The following is a 22,871-nucleotide window of genomic DNA, read 5'->3' as shown; positions in this document are numbered from 1 at the left end:
AACTAGCCTCCCTTCCCTGCTTCATCATGTGATGGGATTTTCCTTTTGCTTGGAGCTGTTTCTGTATACTGTAGTCAGAATGTAAATTTTGACCAGAGTGGGGGATGAAAATTATCATAGATGGAATAGATTCATAGTGAAGGAGTAACCCCAGTAATTGAAAATTGTGTCTGGATTGATTTCCATCAAGAGACCTAGGGTATAGTCCCTGGGGCAGCACTAGAGTGGGAGGCCCAGTTTTGTAGGATTTTTGAACCATTTAGACAAAAACTGTTAATAGGATAAAAGATCGTCTGTGGGAGCCTTAACTAGCATTTTCCTGTAGAGGAACAAGGGTTCTTCACTAGATTTTTCTAAATGTATTTATTCTGATGACTATATTAACTTAGCAACTTAAACATTTTTTGAAATAATACTTTTTGATCAGTGCATTCATTTGGTGCAAAAATCCAATACATAAAAAAGGGTGAAGAGTGAAAAGTTTCCCCTGGTCTGTCTCCTTCGCCACCTGCTTCCCTTCCCTAGAGGTAGCCAGTTGTACCTATTTATGTATCCTTTCTGTTAGACAATTTTTTAATGAGTTAAGTTTGCTCACTAAGTCATCTTGATAGAGTCTTCTGTATGGTCAGTATGAGCCTTTTAGGCATGGAAAAAAGAGTATGTCCCTTTGTAAAGTAAGTAAATCGACACTCTATATACTTAGCTCATGTGGTTAGGTTACACAAGTCACATTTTCGGAAGCTAATCAACTCTTGAATACATTGACACTTTGTGGTTTTCTTTTTTCCTTTCTTATTTGTTTATTTAGTTTTTCCTTTTTGCCTCTACCTAGTTAAGACTAGACTGCTTCATCATGGGCTATTTAGTTGGTAGTCAGCAACTAGTTTCAGTGTGTTACTGTGTTTTAGCTGTCTCTCATGGCTGTATATTTCCCTCCTGGTAAATGAACTTTGTGACAAAGAAGTATAATTTATCCTTTTAGTTAATTACAGATATCACCATTTACATTTGGAAAATTAGTTGGTATGTTTACTATTCGGAGAGCTGAATCTCTGGCTGCAGTTCAAATGGTGAATGTTAACCAAGACAGAGAAGAAGAGTAAGCACTTTGTAATGACCTTGTATTTGGGTCAGACTCACTCAGTGTGAGCCTACTTTTGGTTTAGTTTGAGGCATTTAGATGTTTTAAAAGAAATTCTCAATTGCCAGTGAATGATAACGTTACAGAAAACCATATTAGGGACGCCTGGGTGGCTCAGTGGTTGAGCCTCTGCTTTTGGCTCCTGGGATCCCGGGGTCCTGGGATTGAGTCCTGCATCATGCTTCCCACTGGGAGCTTGCTTCTCCCTCTACCTATGTCTCTGCCCCTCTCTCTGTCTCTCTCATGAATAAATAAATAAAATCCTTAAAAAAAAAAACCATGTTAATTCTTATTGATTTGTCTCCTCTCTTAGGTTTGAAAGTGAAGCTAGTGAGGAGCTTTGAAGTCTCTCCAGATGGGTCCTTCTTGCTGATAAACGGTGTTGCTGGATATCTTCATTTGTTGTCGATGAAGGTGAACCATTATTAGTGGTTGCTTGTTCTTTTAGGACAAGATTTTAGTGTAAGGATAGTTTTTGAACCATAACTCACAGTGTCCTGAAATCTGCATCTTAAGCAGAGGGGCACAGTAGGACTTGGGAAGAGCTTCCGAGTGTAGGGGCAAACACAGCTGAGTAGGTACTACGAATCACACTGAGCCAGTGTGATTCTTCTATGCACCTCTTAGCATTTTGATAAGTAATATTTGTTATTCTTCCAGACTAAAGAATTGATTGGTAGCATGAAAATTAATGGGAGGGTTGCAGCGTCCACATTCTCTTCAGATAGCAAGAAAGTATATGCCTCTTCAGGTAAGTTAATGACATGATCATCTAAATCTTTTCTTAAAGGCTTTGGATGTGTTTATATTTCAGATTCAACCAAAAACAGTGTTTGATTTTAGACTTTTGTGTTAGTTAGAAAGTCATTTTTAATTTTAGAATTTGTCGTTGCCGGGCAGCCCGGGTGGCTCAGCGGTTTAGTGCTGCCTTCAGCCCAGGGTGTGATCCTGGAGACCTGGGATCAAGTCCCATGTCAGCTCCTTGCATGGAGCCTGCTTCTCCCTCTGCCTGTGTCTCTGCCTCTCTCTCTCTCTGTCTCTCTCTCTCTCTCTCTTTCTCTCTGTTTCTCATCAATAAATAAATTTAAAAATAAATAATTTGTCATTGCCATTTGCCTTCTTATTTACTAACTAGTAATAGTGAAGAGCTAACTGTTTAACCATGTTACCATGTTTGGGGAAAAGATGGAAAGAAAATACTTATTTAAAAGATGATTCATTTTCAGATTTTGTTTTTGAAAGTTACTTGGAATCATCACCCTTTTTTTTTTAGAAGCATGTCTTCACATGGATAACGTTTTGAATGTTCTTCATTATTGACGGAAGACAATTCAGATCTAACCCTCTGACTTCTTGTGGTGCAGTTGACTATTTCTCACTCTTGACAGTCTCTAATCTGGCACTTTTCTGCTCTTTGCCTCTGTCCTGTGCCGCCTTGGACTCTTAGTCCCTTAACTGTAGGATCTTGGGGCCATCATAATCTCAGTGTAGTTCATGCTGCTTGGTAGTGGGAGGCATCAGAGTGGTTCTACCTGTGAGTACTATTCTTCAATCTCTGTGGGGCTCTTTAGCATAATTTTTGCTATACTTCAGCTAATAGCACCTGATGAGATAGCATTAGGGGCTTTTTTTGAGGTATAATTGACATATATTAAGTCACAACAGTGATTAAATGTTTGTATATATTGCAAATGATCACAATAAGTCTAGATATCATCTGTCACCGTACAGTTACAATTTTTTTTTTCTTGTGATGAGAACTTATAACATCTCTCTTAGCAACTTTCAAATATGCTCTACTGGGACACCTGGGTAGCTCAGTGGTTTAGCGCCTGCCTTCGGCCCAGGGCATGATCCTGGAGTCCTGGGATCGAGTCCCACGTCGGGCTCCCTGCATGGTGCCTGCTTCTCCCTCTGCCTGTGTCTCTGCCTCTCTCTCTCTGTGTCTCTCATGAATAAATAAATAAAATCTTAAAAAAAAACAAAAAAAAGCAAATATGCTCTACTGTGTTGTTAACTGTAGTTCACGATATTATATATTGTCTCCATGATTTATTTTATAACTGGCTTGAAAAGTTGTTTTGGGGTTTTTTTGTTTGTTTTTTTTTTTTTTTTTACAGACTTATTTATTTTAGAGAGTGCACTAGTGAGGGAGGGGGAAGCAGACCCCCTGCTGAGCAGGGATTTCCCAACAAGGGGCTCTATCCCAGGACCCTGAGCTCATGACCTGAGCTGAACCCAGGAGTTGGACACTTAGCTCAGAGTGATGTTCCTGTTGAAATGGCCCTTTGATCCTTGGAGCGTCAGAGTGGGAGAGAAGAGGTGGAGGGTCAGAGATAGTAAAATTTGGAATATGAATTAGATTTAGATGTAAAATATTTATAAATTTGGTCATTACTGTGGAGGTTTTAGTTTTCATAACAAAGGTCCTAAAAGCAGCAAGGAAGAAAAATCAAAAGTTGGCTTTGGTAACATCTAGATGACCTTCCTGCCATTGATCCTTTTTCTTCCCATTTTAGTCCATTGCTATCTGGGCTAACCTTTATTTTTTTATTTTTTTTTTTGGGGGGGCTAACCTTTAAATGCCTTCCTTTATTGTTATATAACTGTACAGGCAAATGCAAAGATTTTTAAATTTGACCTTGTTCAGTTTTTCCAAATGTATTTTACTACTACCTAGTCTAAACCCTTATGCCAACCTGGGAAATCTTTGTCAAGCAAATAGTTGAAATAGTGAGACTAGTTGCATTCTCATTGGGAGGATAGGACTATAGAGAAATGAACTTTAGGGGCACCTGGCTGGCTCAGTTGGTTGGGTGACCAACTCTTGATTCAGGCTCAGGTCACAATCTTGGGGTCCTGAGATCAAGTCCTGCGTTGGGCTTGAGCTCAGCTTGGAGTCTATTTGTCCCTCTACCCCTGAGTCTACTTGTCCCTCTACCCCTGCTTCTTCTCTTCAAGTACGTGTGTGCATGCTTTTTCTCTCTCAAAAAATAAATAAAATTTTAGAAAAGTGAATTTTAGCACAATATCCACAGAAAAGACAAAGATAAAATGGATGAGTGAGGAACATCTTTGTGATGAGTGTAGGGTCATTAAGAAATCTTTAAATGGGGGGGCGCCTGGGTGGCTCAGTGGTTGAGCGTCTGCCTTCTGCTCAGGGCATGATCCTGGGATCCGGGATCAAGTCCCACATCCGGGATCGAGTCCCACATCGGGCTCCTTGTGGGGAGCCTGCTTATGTCTGTGCCTCTCATAAATAAATAAAATCCTTTAAAAAAAAAAAAGAAATCTTTAAATGGGTGTGAGGAAGAGGGTGGGTAAGTTAATGCTGTTAGTCATCAGTATCAAGAAGATATTTGTGTTCTCTTCAGATTTAACATATTCCTCAGTATTATGTACATTCTCCCTTCTCTAAACTATTTGTGCTTATTGCTCACAGTTGGCATTTATTTTTTTTAAGATTTATTTATTTTAGAGAGTGTGCACTTGAGCAGGGGGAGGGACAGAGCGGAGAGAAAGAATCCCAAGCAGACTCCCCACTGAGCACAGAGCCCAAGGTGGGTCTCCATCCCAGGACCCTGAGATCTTGACCTGAGCTGAAATCCAGAGTGGAGGCTTACCTGACTGAGCCCCCCTCCAGGGGCCACTGACAGTTGGCATTTACTGTTTAAGTGACTTAAACTCCCTTGTGGTCTGGATCCCTTCATCTCCACTTCTGCCACCATGACATTCATTATCAGCTTGTTATGTAAATCACCTGGTCTCACATATAGGCGCTCTAGTGCCTGTTGATGGAAGTTGGAACTTGATAGATATTTTGTTTTCTGGAATTTTTGTTCCAATAATTCATCTGAGTGAAATATAGACGTTCTTTCTGAGAGCTCAAGCCAAGAGTTTGTGATTTTCACTCTAAACTTAAAGGTACTGTTTTTAGATAGCTAGTTAGAATGTAGTTTTCTAGATGTGGGAATGTATATCAGAAATATTTTTAGGCCGGTTTTCTAGGTGTAGGATATTTATAGTGAGTTTTTGTTTCTAGCCCTTTTGTACTCTTGAAGAGGGGCTGAGGATGGTCAGCTCAGTTGGCTTTCAACTTAAAAACAAAATTAACCAAACTGTTTTTTTGGCTCTTTAATTCAGGTGACGGGGAAGTTTATGTTTGGGATGTGAACTCTAGAAAGTGCCTTAACAGATTCGTTGATGAAGGCAGTTTATATGGATTAAGCATTGCCACATCTAGGAATGGACAGTATGTGGCTTGTGGGTAAGTAAAGAGAGGTTCTTGTAACCTTAATCATGTTGTGCTAGTGGAAAAATATTAAAGAATTGAATACACTAGATAGTGCTTAAGTAGTTCTATTTATAAACTGTTCAGTAATAGAAAATCAGTACACCCAGGTCTTTTGCACATCATCTTAATGCAATGTTTAATAATGTTAATGGTGGCTTATCAGCTCTTTGACAAAGAAATACTGGACTGCTTTATATCATTGTATTTTTTCTTATATTTGAAATATTCATTTAATCACATCAGGTTTTCTTATTACTCTTTTGGTTTCTTGCCATTGATAAGGAAACAATAAGTTAAACTTTGGTTTTAAGTTTCAAAGATACTTAAAGCACTTTTTTCTTTGGCTAGTGGTATAAATCAAACATGTTGCTAAGAAATACTGTTTGTTAATACTGTAGAAACTTTGAAAATATTATCTAGAACATGCTACTGTGTTGTCACTGGAAAGAAATGGTTGTTACACTAGGGGAAAGATGGCTCTATTCTCCTACTTGATTCTTTTTTTTTAGTATTTTTATTTTATTTACTCATGAGAGACACAGAGAGAGAGAGAGAGAGAGGGGCAGAAACATAGGAAGAGGGAGAAGCAGGCTTCCCACAGAGAGCCTGATGCAGGACTCAATCCCAGGACCCCGGGATCACAACCTGAACCGAAGGCAGAGGCTCAGCTACTGAGTCATCCAGGTGCCCTCTCCTGTTTGATTCTAAAGATGCATGGGGCGAGGGGGCATTGGAGACTTACCTGGATTTCTGATTATCTTATTTTCCAAGCCACTCATCAGCACCTGAAACTTTAGATCTTCTGACAGTGGATTTTTATGACTTTCTTAGTGTATACACAACTTCAGTCAAATCTCCCTGGGTGAGAGATGAAGTGGGTCTTGCCATCTGTTAGTATGGCATATGCTTTCTTCATTCCCTCCTTCAGGTTAAAATTGGGGCAAATCCTTGTAAACATCCCCACCACCATTTGAAAATTGGTCACCTACTACCTTTGGGGCATGGGGTGGGGGCGGGAAAGAAGATAAAACCAGGCTGTGGAGCTTGGAGACCAGGTCCAAATAAAGGCCTTGACAAAGGCCCCTTCCTGTCCTATGTTCTCTCTAGTCACCACACCTACTACAGACCTATAGGGAGGGATGCCCCTATGTGAGCCCAGCATTTGCCCAGTGTGTGCATGATGGCAGTAGTCCATGGTTAGCAGAACTTCTGGGAGTAAAGCTCCTTTAAAATGAAAGCTGATGTTGAAACTAATTTTAAATAATTTAAAGCAGAATTGCCCCCAAATGACCTTCACTTAAATTTGTGAAGTTAGTTTTCTGGTCCTTGCCTCTCTTTTTTGAATTACTTTTATTATTTTATTCATTGGACCCTTTGAAGAGCCCAAAAAGGAAAGAATCTAATACTAGTTTAAACTCATTTGATTTATTTGTCCTCAGTGTAATAGAATTCTGATGTTCTTGGTCAAAGACCATTATTAGGTTTTTATTGTTATACCTGTAGAGAAAGGCCTTAACCTTGTTAGAGGAATTTCTGAGGTTATTAGAGAGGTAGGGAGGAGTTACTGGTGGTGGAGAAGCCAGAGGCAGGAGTAGCTGAACCCCACTGGCTGGTGCTGGCTCCCTTTCTCTCCCCTTCCCCTTTCTTCTGTCAGTGCCTTGCTTCTCTTCTCTCTACCCTCTGCTGCCCTCTTTGCCCTCCTCCTCGTAGTACTGCCCTGAAACCCCTCTCTCTAGGCCTCTGCTGTTAGGAATTGACTCCTTTGGTCTAAAAACTCCTCTGTTTTGTATCTGTTAATTCTTCTCATTCAGTGTCCTGACATAAGGTAGATGCTTTGAATGCGGTTTTAGCTCTGATAGGGCGATAGGGAAACTAAGATTGTAAATAGTTCCACTTATGTTGTTTTTTATGGCATTTGTTAATGTAAGGATTGCAATATGCTTAGAGTGTACTTGGGAAATGTCTGGCCTACCTTCATTCTGTGGATAGGGACTGATGCTCTGAAGTGTTCTCTAGGAGACCACTGAAATCATTGACAGAGTAGGGCCTAGAACCCTGTAATCTCACTTTTTCAGGTGCAGTACCTCTCTCACTCCACTGGGTGGAATCTGTAGTTAGGTCATACCTTTGCTGCATCTTCTGTAAGTGCAATAGGGTGTCTTGTTCTGTGACTTCCTAGCTGGTCCGGAAGTCAGTCATTAAAAAGAAAGACATGTGAATGTCTACTAGGTGCAAAGCACTGTATATTGAAGAATGAAAAGGAATTGAGACATGGCATATTCTGTCTTGTGTGTGATAGCCCTTTGTGTGCAGAGGCCCCTCTGACCTCAGAAGGTAGCTTACCAAATTCAGATATCCTCATAAGGTGACTGAGTGAGTCTCCTTTATTTTGTTTTATTTTCTCTGCTGACAGTGAGGAAGTTGGGAATGTCTCATCCTGCAGCCATGCCACAAATCACTAGCTTAGCCTCCTGTCTTTACTAGGGGTGCAAGCTACAAACCACTTTGGGGTCTTTGCATTTTGAGAACTTTAGGTCAATGCCATAGAAGTATCTATTTTTGCATTTTCAGATCAAAGTTCTATCAGGTGATTAGAGATTTGTTGGCTCTAGCCTTTATCAGCTCCTTATAAATACACAAATTAAAATAGCCTTTTTAGGGCTCCTGGTGGCTTAGTCAATTAAGTGGCTGCCTTTGGCTCAGCTCATGATCCCAGGTTCCTGGAATCGAGCCCCACATTGGTCTTCCTGCTCCATGGGGAGTCTGCTTCTCCCTCTCCCTCCACCGCTCCCCTCGCTCATGTGTTCACTCTCAGATAAAATCTTTAGAAAAAAATAAATAAAATTGCCTTTATTGTTCCCATCTAAATAGTTTCAAACTTTGATTAATAATTACAATGAAAAGACTTATCAGCAAATTTTTTCCCATCATTTACCATGTGCCAAGGACAGTTTTTCTTGTATAACTATATGTACATATGTGTGTGTGTATTAACTATATATGTGTATGGGTGTATCTCTATATTTTTCATATATGAATTAAGTCTTAATTCCTACTTCACAATATGGGTACTATTATCTCCATTTTACAGGTTGGGGAGCTGAGGCATTGTGAGTTAAGTAACTTGGTTAATGTTACACAGAGAGTAAGAGGTAGAGCCAGCAGTTACAACCCAAATAGTCTGGCTGCAAAGCCCGAGCTCTTAATGACTCTACTGCCTGTTTTGAAGCTATACTTTTCTGCATTTGTGTTTACATATGTACAGGCGGGACGTCTGGGTTGCTCATTGGTTGAGCCTCTGCCTTTGGCAGGGTCCTGGGATAGAGTCCCCATCAGGGAGTCTGATTCTCCTCTTCCTGTGTCTCTGCCTCTCTCTCTCTGGGTCTCTCATGAATAAATACAATCTTAAAAAAAAAATGTAAAGGCAGTTTACTAGGAGTTTTGTAGATTAAGAAATCTTATAAGAAGCAAAGAAAGTTTATAGTTTAGTTTGTCTTGAGTATGAATCCTTTTGTACCATGTATATAATCCCTTTGGAAAATCTGCTTCAACTATTCTGTTTCAGCTTTTACATAGCTTTATTTTTTATCTCTTTAAATCTCTAAATGTACCTTGGATTGCTATTTCTTCTACTTAAATCTGGATTTTAAATCCTTAGCTTAAGACTTTGCTTCAGGATTTTTGTGATATCAGTAACCTTTCTGGGTTTGGAAAATATGAGAACTAGTCTTCTGGAACTTAAAGCTAATGAACAAGTGTCTCTTTCATCTTTGTGCTGTAGGGTATTTTCAGTATTCGTTTATTCTCATCGTTACTGTCCTGTTTCTGTTCCCTCCCTTGTTTGTGTCCAGATGGCATCTTAGTCTAATCCTGCATGTCCATCACAGTAGCCAGTACCACATTTAAAGTGTTCAGTAGCTGCATGCATGTAGTGGCTTCTCATCTTGGACAGTGCAGATACAAAGCATTTCATTATCATAGGAAGGTGTGTTGAATCACACTTTGTTGATAAAGAGGTCTAAGAGTTGGTTAATTTAACTTTTTTCATTGGTTGTTAATCATTAAACTGATTTTTGGCAGAGCCAGGTCTGGAACTCAGGTTGTCTCATTCCCAGTTCTGTGTTCTTTCCACACTGCCAACCTCAATCAAATATTTTGATTTTATATTCAGAAAATACTGGATAATTCAGGGCTATAGAAAAATATGAAATTCATTAGGATTTAGGGCCCAGAATTAATTGTTCTATCAAAAAAATTATTTTTTTTAAAAAGATTTGATTTATTTATTCATGAGAGACACAGAGAGAGGCAGAGACATAGGCAGAAGGAGAAGCAGGCTCCATGCAGGGAGCCTGATGTGGGACTCAATCCTGGGACTCCAGGATCACACCCTGGGCGGAAGGGAGGCGCTAAACTGCTGGGCCACCCAGGCGTCCCAATTGTCCTTTAATTTTAGCACTCTCATTGAATATATAAAATGGGTTTCATTTTAGTTCATGTAGAGAATTTTCAGGCCATATATGTTTTACAGTGCCAGGAAAATCTTCAGGACATGTATGTTTCACAGTGCCGGGAAAACCTGTTTTATTGAATGTTGTGTTTCTGCCTTGGGTTTTTCATTGCTAAAAACATTGACCATTTAGCTAGGGACTGAGATAGAAGAACAACAGCGTGTCACCATCTTATGATTCCTGGTCCCGTGGTGAGGACAGATGTGCATCCATGTATCTCTTTATAGACAAGTCTTCATGAGGTCTGCAGTTGAGATACAGTGTTTTTTAAGAGCGCAGGAAACAGGTGAAGGCTGTCCTAACCGTCATCTGGAAAAGTATTTTTGCAGGTATTGGCACTTGAGCTAAGCATTTGAGGGCCAGGTAGGATTCAGAGAAAGGCATTGCAGGTAGTGGAAATGAAGGGTCTGGAGGGGAGACGATTCAGGTTTAGATTCTGAGTGGAGTGCAGATGGGATGACTTCTGAGGGCTTCGGCTACAGAGAGAAACAGGAGAGGGAGAACTTGTAGGGGTGTTTTACCGTGTGTCGAAGACTGTGGACATGACATTGAGTGGAAAGAGAAAGTATCAAGGTTTTTTAAGTAGAGGAGAATCGTGATTGTATCTGAATTTGAGAGTTTGAAGTAGACAGTTCCTGTGACAGCCTTTAGGGGGAGCAGCAGAGGTGCAGGGAGCTTTGAGGTGGTTGCAGTAATCCTGGTGGGGCTGTCGCTGAGGACAGTGGGAATGAGAGCAGGGGAGAGGGGCCCCTGGGTGGCTCAGTGGTTGAGCATCTGCCTTTGGCTTGGGGCATGATCCTGGGGTTCTGGGATCAAGTTCTACATCCGGCTTCCTGCATGGGGCCTGCTTCTTCCTCTGCCTGTGTATCTCTCTCTCTCTCTCTCTCTCTCTCTCTCTCTCCCGGTCTCTAATGAATAAATAAATAAAATCTTAAAAAAAAAAAAAAACAACGCAAGAGAGACAGGCACTGATGTTTGTGATGTATGTCATAGCCGCTTAGAGAATTGGGATGGAAGAGAAGCAGTGATGTTCTCGGGTTCCAGGCCTGAGTAGCCAGAAGAATGGACTTGTCTTAGTATGAGCGGGGAGGAGGTGGCATGTTGAAAGAGGTGCATTCATTCCCACAAGCAGAAGTGTGGTGTGGCTGAGAGTAAAGGCACTAATTTGGACGTGATAGGAGACAGGTGGTCTGGTCCGTAGGAGAAAATGAGGTGAATGAGATGCTAGAGGTAGGTGGGAAGTAGAACGCTGGGGACCAGAGTCACTGGAGAAGGGAGGTGACTGAAAGTGAGAAGAAAATCAAGAGTTTGGTCTTTTTTGGTCTTGAAAAAGAGTTCTTTGTTCAACCAGTTTAAGTTCTATATGACACCTGTGGCTAGGGGGACGCCTAGCCCCCCTTAGCTAGGGGTTGGGGGTATTGTCCCTGGTTGAATAACTACTGTTCGACCTTATAATTTCTTTTGTTCATAATATTAATTTCTTTGTGCTCTTCTTTTTTCGCACCACCACCTTGGTTCCTAGTCCTAGTTCATAAGACAAACATTGGTTTGGCTTGTTGCCATCATTCCTTTTTGTGAAAGTTTTTGTGTACCAGGACACTCTGTGGTTGCTATTCTGCTAATACATTGACTACCCGGGATTCAGGAACTTGTTTGTAGCCCAGTCAGCTGTAGTTGTGGGTGGATGGATGACGGTCATGTCTGCTTCTTTAGTTATAAGTTCTGGGGTAAGCTAGTAAGCATGCTTATTTTTCTGTTCTGTTCTTCCCCTTACCTATGATACTGGTATTTTGTTTTGTCCAGCTCGAGTCCAGTGTCTTCCACTATGTTTCATCTGGTCCAGCTTCACCTCATACTGATTTTTCCTTTCTCTGAACATAGGTCACGTACAGAGCTTAATGTGCTTTATTATATTATCTTATATTTTTGGCTGTTTCATGCAGATATTTTTTTTTCTGGGATAAATTCCTTCTGATATTTTGTATTCCTTATTACGTACTGTTGGACATACAGTACTCATTCAATAAATACTAAACACTGTCAGTGACATTAGAATCTATTTATATCAATTTTTTATGTCCATTTTTTAAAGATTTAAACATTTATTTTTAAAAAAAGATTTTATTTATTCATGAGACACAGAGAGAGGCAGAGATATAGGTGAGGGTGGGGGGGGGGGAGGCAGGCTCTATGCAGGGAGCATGATGTGGGACTCCTTCCTGGGACCCCAGGATCACACCCTGAGCTGAAGGTAGGCGCTCACCACAGAGCCACCCAGGTGTCCCTAAAAACTTATTTTAAAGAGAGAGTGTATCCATGAGGGTGAAGAGGAGGGACAGGGAGAGAGGAACCCAGTTAGACTCTGCATAGAGCATGGAGCCTGGAGCCCAAAGTAGGACTCGATCTCATGACCTGAGCTGAAACTGAGAGTAGATGCTCAACCGACTACACTGTCCAGGCATCCCAGAATCAGTTATATTCTTTTAGCAGAACTACTACTATTAAAATAAGTTTCTATATATCAAAATGATTAACTTGTGCCATTTTTGTTCCACAAATTTAAGCAACAGTCAAGTAAGAATGAGCAGGCCTTTATTTAAAGTTCATGATAGTAAGATTTGATCTAAAATTGATATGTAGAAGAGAGCCATATGGATTATAACTTTTTGTACCTAATTAAGATGGATTTAGCCATAAATCAGTGTTCAGTAAGAAAAGAGATTTGGTATAAGTACAATGAGTAGATATTTTGATCCAAGTTAAAGTTAAAAATATGGGTAAGGAAAAGATGAAATTTGTCTTAGTCCATTTGGGTTGCTGTAATGAAGACCCATAGACTAGCTTATAAATAACAGAAGTGTATTTCTCATATTTCTGGAGACTGGGAGTCTGAGGTTGGGGTGCAAGCATGATTGGGTTCTGGTGGAGACCCCCCTCCCAGCTTACAGACAGTCGATTTTTTGTGTTCTCACACGGAAAGAGGGAGAGAGCCTCTGGGGTCACTTTTGTGAAGACTCTAATCCCATTCAGGAGGGCTCCACCATCATGACCTAATTCCCTCCCAAAGGCCCCACTCTCTAATAAGGAGGGAGGGTGGAATTAAGGTTTCATCATAGGAATTTTAGTGGAGCATAGATATTCAGTCCATAACAAATATGTTTTTTAAGGATTTTATTTATTCATGAGAGACACAGAAAGAGAGAGGCAGAGAACATAAACATAGGCAGAGGGAAAAGCAGGCTCCATGCAGGGAGTCCAATGTAGGACTTGATCCCGGGACTTTAGGATCATGCCCTGAGTCGAAGGCAGACAGACGCTCAACCACTGAGCCACCAGGGCGTCCCCCATAACAACACTAAATAAAACAGGGATATATGTTGTGTCTCCTGAGTGGTTATGGTTAGTTCTACTTAAAAGGTCTTAGAATCAAATGAGAAAATGGGTATGTAAATAGTTTGAAGACTTGAAAGCACTAACATACTGTTTGTATGCTTGGTTGTCACTGCAAGTACAGAACCTTGTGTGTGAACTGAATTGGTCTTGTTAAGGCACTGTGTCTGGTTCATTGTAGGCAGTCAGTATATACTAAGAGAATAAATGAAGATATCTGAGTGTTAGGAATGAGAGTGTTTAGTGGAATGTACATATGTCACCCTTGTGACTTTGAGACTTTATCTCTTACATCTTTCAGGTTTATGCTGCATTTGCCAATGAAATTTGAATTAAGTATCTATGAATTACAAGTGCCTGGTCCCTATTCCTTAGAAATGATACCCATAACAGGAGGTAGTCTGGACGTTTACTGAAAGTTCTTGTCTGTGAATGATTCTGTTAATAGGCAGGTCATCGGGATTTACTTTTTATGAGTATTGGATGTAATTCACTGCTGGTAAACCTTTCAGTAAACTTACAGTACATGATCACTTCCGTCATTCATTGACTATAGATATTTCCAGGAGAGAGAACAAAGATACATATTACAGCTGCTGTTCCACACTGTTTTGGCAGTTCTCACAAATATAATAGAATAAAAGAGAAAAGAGGTGCTCTAAATAGGGGAAGGACAGCTCTTGTTCCCATTTTCAAATGTTGTGTTGGCCGTAAACACTGTGGGAGTGGCAGGCTTGGTCTCAGTCTTGTTCACCTTTGCATCCCAGGCACTTAATTCTAGTGCTTGGCATAAAGTTGACATTCAATAAATATTTATTGAAGGAATGAATAATGGAGAGTCTGTGCTATCTTGGATTTTTCTAGCTCACAGTTGAAAGGCTGCCAGAGTTCACAGAGTTGAGCAGGACTGTGGTAGAACTGGTAGAGTGGGTCTAGCTTTTTTGCCTTGGGATGAACTCTACAGTCTTGGTCTGTTTGTAACACAATATGATGTGATTCCTGCAAATATCAGTGTGTGGGGTTCAATCTATGTTCACTTAGGTTGTGAAAGCCCTTTTGCTCTTTTTTTAATTTGTTGTATTCCCTTTTCTCTTTGCAGTTCTAATTGTGGAGTGGTAAACATATACAATCAAGATTCTTGCCTCCAAGAAACAAATCCAAAGCCAATAAAAGCTATAATGAACTTGGTTACAGGTGTTACTTCTCTGACCTTCAATCCTACTACAGAAATCTTGGCAATTGCTTCAGAAGAAATGAAAGAAGCAGTCAGATTGGTAATATAGCTTTACCTTTAAAAAAAAACACTGAGGGATCCCTGGGTGGCGCAGCGGTTTGGTGCCTGCCTTTGGCCCAGGGCGCGATCCTGGAGACCCAGGATCGAATCCCACGTCGGGCTCCCGGTGCATGGAGCCGGCTTCTCCCTCTGCCTGTGTCTCTGCCTCTCTCTCTCTCTGTGTGACTATCATAAATAAATAAAAATTAAAAAAAAAAAACCAACTGATAATCCTTGGGCTCCACATTGGGCATGGAGCCTAATTTAAAAAAAAAAAAATCTAAAATATACTGAAAGATATGTACTAGTTTCCTTCCCAAAAAAAAAAAAATCTCAGATTTTAAGTTGAAAACTTTGAGGGATAATAGGAAAGAAGAGTATTGGATTATTTTTAAAAGAGTAGCTTCTTTTGAAGCTACTAGTATTCTTTTACTAGTATCATGGCTTTTGGGTGTAGTTGCAGAAGGGTTGATGCACAGTAGCTGCTAAATTTGTCTTAGGGAATATGTTTATAGCAAACACTTTATTTTTCTACAGTTGTCTTTCCTTATATCTACCTTTTAAGCCCTACTATCCTAATGGAGGAAGGGAGGCAATTCTTAGATTCTGAAAATAAATTGAACTTGAAAATTGTGTAAAAAGGTAACAGCTTACCTGGCTAGCTAGTACTTGTGAATATGCCTCCATGCTAGGAGGCCCCAAGCTCTCCCCAAGCTGGTGATTTGCTAGGATTCACAGGACTGTATATGATCTCATGATCATAACCAAGAATTACTACAAGGAAAGGATACACAGCACAGTCAGCCAAGGGAGGGGCGCCTGGGGCGAAGTCTGGTGGAAACCAGGTGCCGGCTTCTGTTCTCTCCTAGTGGAGTCACACAGGACATGTTTAATCCTGTAGGAGGTTCTGAGTACATATGTTAAGCGTGCTCTATCATTAGGAAGTCCGTGCTCATGGTCCGTATTGGTGGTTGATCATGTAGTTCCTCTCTGCCTAGCATGTACCAGAATTCTAGGCCTGGAGAAGTAAAGGCAGGTGGTCCATGGAAAGCACGTGGTATGAATGCTTTAGGCCTGGGGAGCTATCCTTATCCTCTAGGGACAGTGTCAAGTCAGTGTAGGAACTATTGATCAGTCAAGTTTCCAAAGGTGGTGTAAGGGCCGCCCTTGCAGCCTCAGGTCTGCATTACCTCCTTTCTTCCCAGCCACAGAGCCCAGCTCACGTGTCACCATGTCTCCCGGAAGTCACCTACCCTTGAGGCAGAACCAGTTTCTTATTATTTAACAGTAACTTGCTCCAGGCAGCAGGTCCACACAAGGCACAGTACTCTGAATGGCAGTGCTGCACTGTGTTGATACGTGTGTACTACCAGATTGTAAGCCCTTAAACTCTTAGATTTATCTTGTTCGTGCAGCAAAAGGTTTTGCATGCTTCATTAGCTTTGTGTAATAGCAGCACATAGTTTACGAAGAGTTACAAAGAGTTCTTCACAATAATTGGGGCCAAGTAACAGTCCTCAGAGGATTAACTCACCCAAAGTCGAGAGCTAGTAAAGGGCAGAACTGTGCTTCTAGATTCTCCATTCTTCCTAGTACTTTAGTGGTTTTCCAACTGAATTCCTCTGTTCCCTGAAATGTGTACAAAACTTCAAATGGCAAGTAGAGCAAGGAGGCTAAGCCCTACCCATATCACACAGAGCAGCTTTGCTGTTATCATTGGTGTATGTTGGCATTCTCCATAAGATTTTCTTGGAGGGAACAAAGAATTCTGTTGGAAAAGAATGAAAAATACAGCATTGTGTTTTACTGCCTTTATGTTGAATGGATGGTTTGATGCATGAGAAGGTTCTAATTCAAGTCAGTTTTAAAGTCCTCAGTTCTCTAATGGGAGTGGATGACTAGCACACAGTGACCTTTTATCATTTTAATGGTATTAAATTGTTCTAGAAAACCATGGGATCCGTCTCCTGTTGACATAATATATCCTGCTAGATGCCTCGTAGTTAGTTCTGCCTAGTTTGCTTCAGTGAGCATGGCAGCATTTATGGTTTTTTACTGTGGCAAAATCACACAAGGAATTCATTAGTAACAGCCAAATCCCATTTTTTAAATGGTAGTCAACCATAATATCTAATGGAAAGAAGCCAGGCATAGCAGCTTCAGAATGCCTCAGCGAAACAGCATTAGTATCATTAAAGGCAGTCTCTTATAATGATCCAAACAATCCTGTTACCCCAGCACAAAACAGTGAGTATAAATCTAAGCCATTGAGGCAGTAAGAGACTCAGAAGTTAAATTGTTAGTGCATCTACAATATTTGATAGTAGAAAGTCGTGGAACTTTTTATCCATTAAATTAAGGATGAGTGAGCTTTTTTACTTGATGAATTTTGATACCTTGGCCCTTAAATGTAATGCAGATGTAGTGTCAGAGGTAAAGGGAACTTTCTGAGGTAAAGAAGTTGTGTTTTTTTCTTTTCTTTTAAAGAATCTATTTATTTTAGAGAGCATGCGTGAGTGCAAGGGGTTGGGTGCAAGGAGCAGAGGGAGAGAGAGAAACTCAAGCAGCAGACTCCCCTCTGAGCATGGATCCTGCGGTGGGGCTTGATCCCAGCATCCTGAGATCATGACCTGAGTCAAAATCAAGTGTCAGATGCTTAATCGACTGAGCCACCAGGCCCTTGAGCTTTTTCTTAATTAACAATTCAATTAGAGCTTTTAATACAAGGGCCATAAAGAGAGGTTTGAGCACAGCTGATGTCTCAGCAGGTGGGTGGGAGTTGGCTGGTTTGAAGGAGGAAGTGCTGATTCAGGGGCGGGGGTGGGGAGGGGGGGGGTGGGTACTTCACAAATAGATACAGCTGGGTCTCTTAGGAGACCACTGTAAACATGTTTTTGCTCTTGATAGTCAAGTCTGGAGGAGATAAAATATAAAAATAAGTGGTTGATGAATTGGTTTTTATCCTCTGTCTGAAGGAGCACACTGGCCTGTTGTATGAAGCCATGGCCAACTGTGTAGAGTTGTGTAGGTTATTTGTTATCTGAGGAATCACCATTTATATCATAAACTTTGTTAAGTATGTGTATTTACCACAGTATTTCTGATACTCTCTTCTGTTTATTTAGCTAAAAATAACACAGTGACCTTCTGGTAAAAATGGCTTTTAAAAAATTTATGTTATGTCTTATGCCCCAATGTTTGCCCCATAGTGAGTTCCCTATTTGTAATAAGCAGTTGACCTAAGTATAAAGTTACATGAATCCAAATTAGGAGACTGTTTTTTCCAATTTAGGTTAGAAAATAAAGAGGATGGCTTAATTATCTTTAAGAAGTTATTCAAGTGGAAAGGTCAGTTCTGGTGTGTTTCATTTTGGAAGAGTCAGAAAAGCAGCTTCTCAGACTTCAACGTCATGCTAGCAAAGTTAATAAGCAAATATCTGGGGCATAGTTTAAAAGTACCAGGTGACATATAGGGTGGAAACAAAAGTGAGGCATAGGACAGTTGGCACTTGTAGAAAATGGTTATTTCCTGATGGTCTGTTCCCATGATGCCTTGGATCTCCTGTTTAAAGTCGGTGCTTGCTTGGAGGATGCAAACTTAGAACAGCCTAAGCAGAGTACAAGAAGCCAAACCACTTTTCAAAAATTCATATAATTTCCACATTCCCAAAGTAAGTGTAAATAAATTTTGCGATATTCACATTGTGGCTTCTCTCCTGAAATAACTAGTCTGTGTTAAGTATTTAGTTTTTTTTTAAAATATATTTTTCAAGGAACCTATATAGAAAATGGTATTTAAGAACTTTAAAAGTTAAGATCAAGTCCAGGCACTGCCAGCTTCTTGGCTGTAATGGATCTAGACCACTTCTCAGTAGTACTACTGTCTGTGCGTTGATGCTATGCTGCACAGGAAGACTCTGCTTTCTGGGAAAGTTGAGAATGGAAGTGGCTTGGAGATTCACCTTGAACTTTGCTTTCTTTCTTTTTTTTTTTTTTTTAAATGTTTATTTATTTATGATAGTCACACAGAGAGAGAGAGAGAGAGGCAGAGACACAGGCAGAGGGAGAAGCAGGCTCCATGCACCAGGAGCCCGATGTGGGATTCAATCCCAGGTCTCCAGGATCGCGCCCTGGGCCAAAGGCAGGCACTAAACCGCTGCGCCACCCAGGGATCCCTGAACTTTGCTTTCTTACACTTAACAAAACGGTCCGTAGGTATATATCAGAATGAATAGGGCCTAATAAGTGACTAACTGAAATCTATAGACAGATGTGTATATCACTAGGTTTTACCCGGGGCTCATCTATGAAAATAACCTTGATTGGATGGTTTAAAGTCTCATCTAAACGTGTGGAGGGTGACAGGCTACCAACATAAATAGCTGAGTGATAGCTCTCCGCATATCTTGGAATATGAAGGTACAGTATGTTTTAGAAGAGGTAGAGAATATTTGAAAGTGAGAGTTGTTAAAATCCTAGTCTATTTTGGGTAACTGCTTTTGTGCTAGCGTTCTGTTTATCCACAAGTCGGATGAGGGCTCGTTCCATCAGTCTTAGGTTCAGGCTCATTTCCCCTGAAGTAGACTCTTTTGGAGAAAGAGCCTGTGTGGCCCCCACCCCCACGCCCCATGTTTAGGTCAGGCCTGGGAGTGAGTTTTTGGCTCTGTCTAAATTGGAATGCAGTTTCACTTGACGAAGCAGGTTTTCATGAGTTTGTTTTCCTTCAGAGGAGATTGGAAAAGGCCAAGAATACATTATATAGGTTGAAAATAAAAGTGTAGAAAGGAAATTATGTGATATTGGAATAGTTGGTAGGACTTTGCTAGGCTTCAGTTATATAAAATCAGACTCTTCATAGTTGAGGTCATAATTGTGACCAAATTTTAGTATTGTTTACCATGATCCTTACGTTACAGCAGTAATGGGTACCGTTGTGGACTTTTACTTTAGTGTGTGTGTTCATTTACTCATTCACTCAGCAAACATCAGAATCTCACGGAGCACCATGCTAGATGCTGCATTAGAAGTATTAAGGAGACACTTTTCTTCTCTTCCTCCGTTCTCTTAGTTAAAGCAAATCGAAAAGCAAATTTTAATTTCAGAACACTTTGCTCTGTACTACAATCAAAATGAACTTACTGTTCTATCAGAAAGGTGGACAATACCTAAAATTTAAGAAAGATGAGTTTGCAATTATTGTGATTTAAAGTTTTGAACTATTTCCTACAGGTTCACCTTCCCTCCTGTACAGTATTTTCAAACTTCCCAGTCATTAAAAAGAAGACTATTTCTCTTGTTCATACCATGGATTTTTCTCCCAGAAGTGGATATTTTGCCTTGGGGAACGAAAAGGGCAAGGCCCTGCTATATAGGTGGGTGTTATTTATCTGTTTTAAAGGTCAGAAATACTTGTAACCTTCTTTTGAGAGTATGAAGAGATACTGTTGTTATATTCTCATTTCAACACTTAAATGCAGTTTATTAATTCTGCAGCTTATTGATCAACTACAGTCATAAATTATTGTAGAGTTAAGCTTGTCAATTTAGCTTGACTGTCCTCCTCATTGTCTAACAAAATGCATCTTTCTACCATAAAATGTGACTAGAAGAAAAGTTCACCTGGAGGTTTATTTATTAATTAAAAAAATATTTATTTGGGAGTGGTAAGGTATATTTTGAGAATGTCAATTTGAGGAAGAGTAGCCACTTTAATGATGCCACTTTCTTAGTGCCTTATGTTTAGATTAACCCTTGTCGATTTGATAATTCATATTTATTCCACAAGATTTAAGTGATTTTTTTTTTTGAAAAAGGTACTGCTTTCCCTGCAGCTGTAGCTGTAAATAAGGATATCAACCATAGAGAGATCTAAAAGTTATGCTCTGCCCAGGTTCTTTTCTGCACTCAACATATTGGGCTATAAAGCGGGAACAAACAAACTCTAATTGCATAGTTGCTAGAAGATACAGGTGACGAGGTGGCTCTTCTGGGGGAGCTGATGAACTGGAAGCCTGTAACTTTGGTCACAGCCTCTGTCCTTGCTCCCTTGAGTTGATGGTGAATATTGCTTAGGACCCTATGTTTATTTCAGGATACTGAAATCTGGCATGAAGAAAAGGAGGAATGTAAATTGGTTTTGAGGAGATAATTGTGAAAAGAGGATATAGCAAACAGTAATAAGATCTCAAGTTCTGCTTTGAAAGGAAAATGGGATACACCTGGAAAATTGATGCATTCCATCATTCTCCTTCCCAATCATTTTTGGAGTGGTTCTTTTAGTTCAAGTTTTATAAAAGCATGCAGGTTCCTACTGCACTTAGAAATTCTCTCCCAAAGCTTTGATTTTATTATAATTGCATCCTCTTTTCTCTAAGTTTAAGCACTAGAAGCATTAGGGTCTTCTTGAGAGCACTGCTATCTAGTGAGACTGTTTCTAGCAAGTGAGTTGGACTAACGTGTCTGTTGGGTACGACTGATGAGGTATTTCCTAGACTCCCACTGATGCTGTGGAGCAAGTGTAATTTTTTTTTTTTTAAGATTTTATTTATTTATTCATGAGAGAGAGAGTAGGCAGAGGGAGAGAAGCCGGCCTCCATGCGGGGGGAGCCCGATTTGGGACTTGATCCTGGGATCACACCCTGAGCTGAAGACAGACGCTAAACCACCCAGGCATCCCACAAGTGTAATGTTTTTACTAAAATCTGAGGAGTTAGCTTTAGGATCCTTCAGAATGTCAGATTGAGGAGTCTTAACCTAGCTGCCTGGTGAGAATGATTACAATCACATTTTTCCCCCTGAAAATCTTCCTATTTGCTATTCCGTGATCTGATTGACAATACTCCTGGTAATCACACAGTTGTTTAGATGATTTGTCTTTTACTTTTTCAGGTTGCACCATTACTCAGACTTCTAAAGAGAATATTTAAAGTAAGAAAATCTTTTATTCTTTAGGTTTTAAAGGTTATATCCATTGCTGTCATTTAGCAGAGGGACCACCTTAGCTGTACCTGGGTTGCTGTATCTTTGGGTGGGGAAGTAGGATGGAAGTAGATCATGAACAGCCTAGTTGGACTTGAACCCTCCTTGGGAATTTTTATTCCAATCACAATTGGGCTCTTTTTCTGAGGTCAGATTTCTAATATGGTGTTCGGTAATGGTCATCAGAATTGTTATTACTGAACATGTAATCCACAAAGGATAGACATAATAGTGAGAAGTATCTTCAGATACAGTTACAGTTTCCATGGCTCAAACCCCCTTATTTTTTGCTTCTTGAGAGATTAAAAATGGCTTGCCCTTTGGCAACTTAAATGGTAGCTTGTCATGGAGCTAGGTAATGGCTGGTCATTAGTTTTGCTGCCCAGTATTTAAAATAGTAGGACATCCTTCCCTTTTCCATGGCTTGATCTTTGACTTGGAAATGTGATGGTTCTGAGGTTGAGCTTTGCATTGGCTTGTTCATCACAATTGACTAAGTTGGTCTTTTCTGAGTTTCATACATGTTCTCTCCACATTGAGGAGACTCTTGAGAGTGCATATAGGTTTAATTGTTGAACAAAACATTAGCCAAGAGGGGAAAAGCGGTCTGTCCTGCCTCTCCAAATTATAGAGCCAGCATGTATGTTTGTTGATGACTAGCAGCTGTAAATCATGTATAATTTCTTTTGTTCTTTTCTCAGATGCAGTTGAGCCACAAGAGAAGCCCATCCTGATATATCTTTTCAGAAACTTTCTAATGTGTGATGATATATGTATAATGATTTGAGTCAGCTGTGCTTATTTAACAGCAACGTCTTAATAAATAGCAACTTTTGTTTGAAAATTATGTTGTTCTTTCCTTCCCACCTACACACAAACACACTGTTTGGGACGCATTTCTTTTCTGACTAAACATGAGAGATTGGAAACACCTGTCAGGAGCCAGAAATAATACAAAAAGATACTCTCCTACTTCACAGTTTACCCTAATTACTATTTCCCCCTTTCCCAGCATAGAACTCTCCGTGTTTCAGTGTATCAGCTAACAGAGCCTCTTTGGAGCTTTGGAGCTATTGAAGTCACTTGGCTTGATAGGAGAGCAGTGAGATCTCATGGAATTAATTTTGAGCTTCCAAGTTTTCTTGGAATGGTGATAATGGAAATAAGACTTTTCTGGGCATATTACTTCAAATTGTCATTGGTGTTTGTGGGGGTACATGTGTCCTGATTAGCCACTCCATTTCCTAGAAATATTTATTATGTCAATTTAAATGTTCCATTTAG

General features: G+C 40.1%; 1 protein-coding gene across 1 annotated transcript in view; it reads left to right on the top strand.

The window, feature by feature from the left end:
* Positions 1-22,431, top strand: part of UTP18 (UTP18 small subunit processome component) — a 43,802-nt gene extending 21,371 nt beyond the window's left edge. The window contains exons 8-14 of the mRNA XM_041724884.1: positions 1,455-1,555; positions 1,802-1,892; positions 5,285-5,408; positions 14,436-14,610; positions 19,839-19,981; positions 21,498-21,536; positions 22,289-22,431. Coding sequence (XP_041580818.1) covers positions 1,455-1,555; positions 1,802-1,892; positions 5,285-5,408; positions 14,436-14,610; positions 19,839-19,981; positions 21,498-21,522 — 659 coding nt within the window. The 3' untranslated portion in view covers positions 21,523-21,536; positions 22,289-22,431. The remainder of the gene's footprint in view (positions 1-1,454; positions 1,556-1,801; positions 1,893-5,284; positions 5,409-14,435; positions 14,611-19,838; positions 19,982-21,497; positions 21,537-22,288) is intronic.
* The last annotated feature ends 440 nt before the right edge of the window (positions 22,432-22,871 follow it).

This window comes from Vulpes lagopus, chromosome 12 (assembly GCF_018345385.1).
Source record: "Vulpes lagopus strain Blue_001 chromosome 12, ASM1834538v1, whole genome shotgun sequence".
NCBI classification, from domain to species: domain Eukaryota; kingdom Metazoa; phylum Chordata; class Mammalia; order Carnivora; family Canidae; genus Vulpes; species Vulpes lagopus.
Note: the sequence above shows the minus strand (reverse complement) of the source record. Positions and strands in the feature narration are given on the sequence as shown.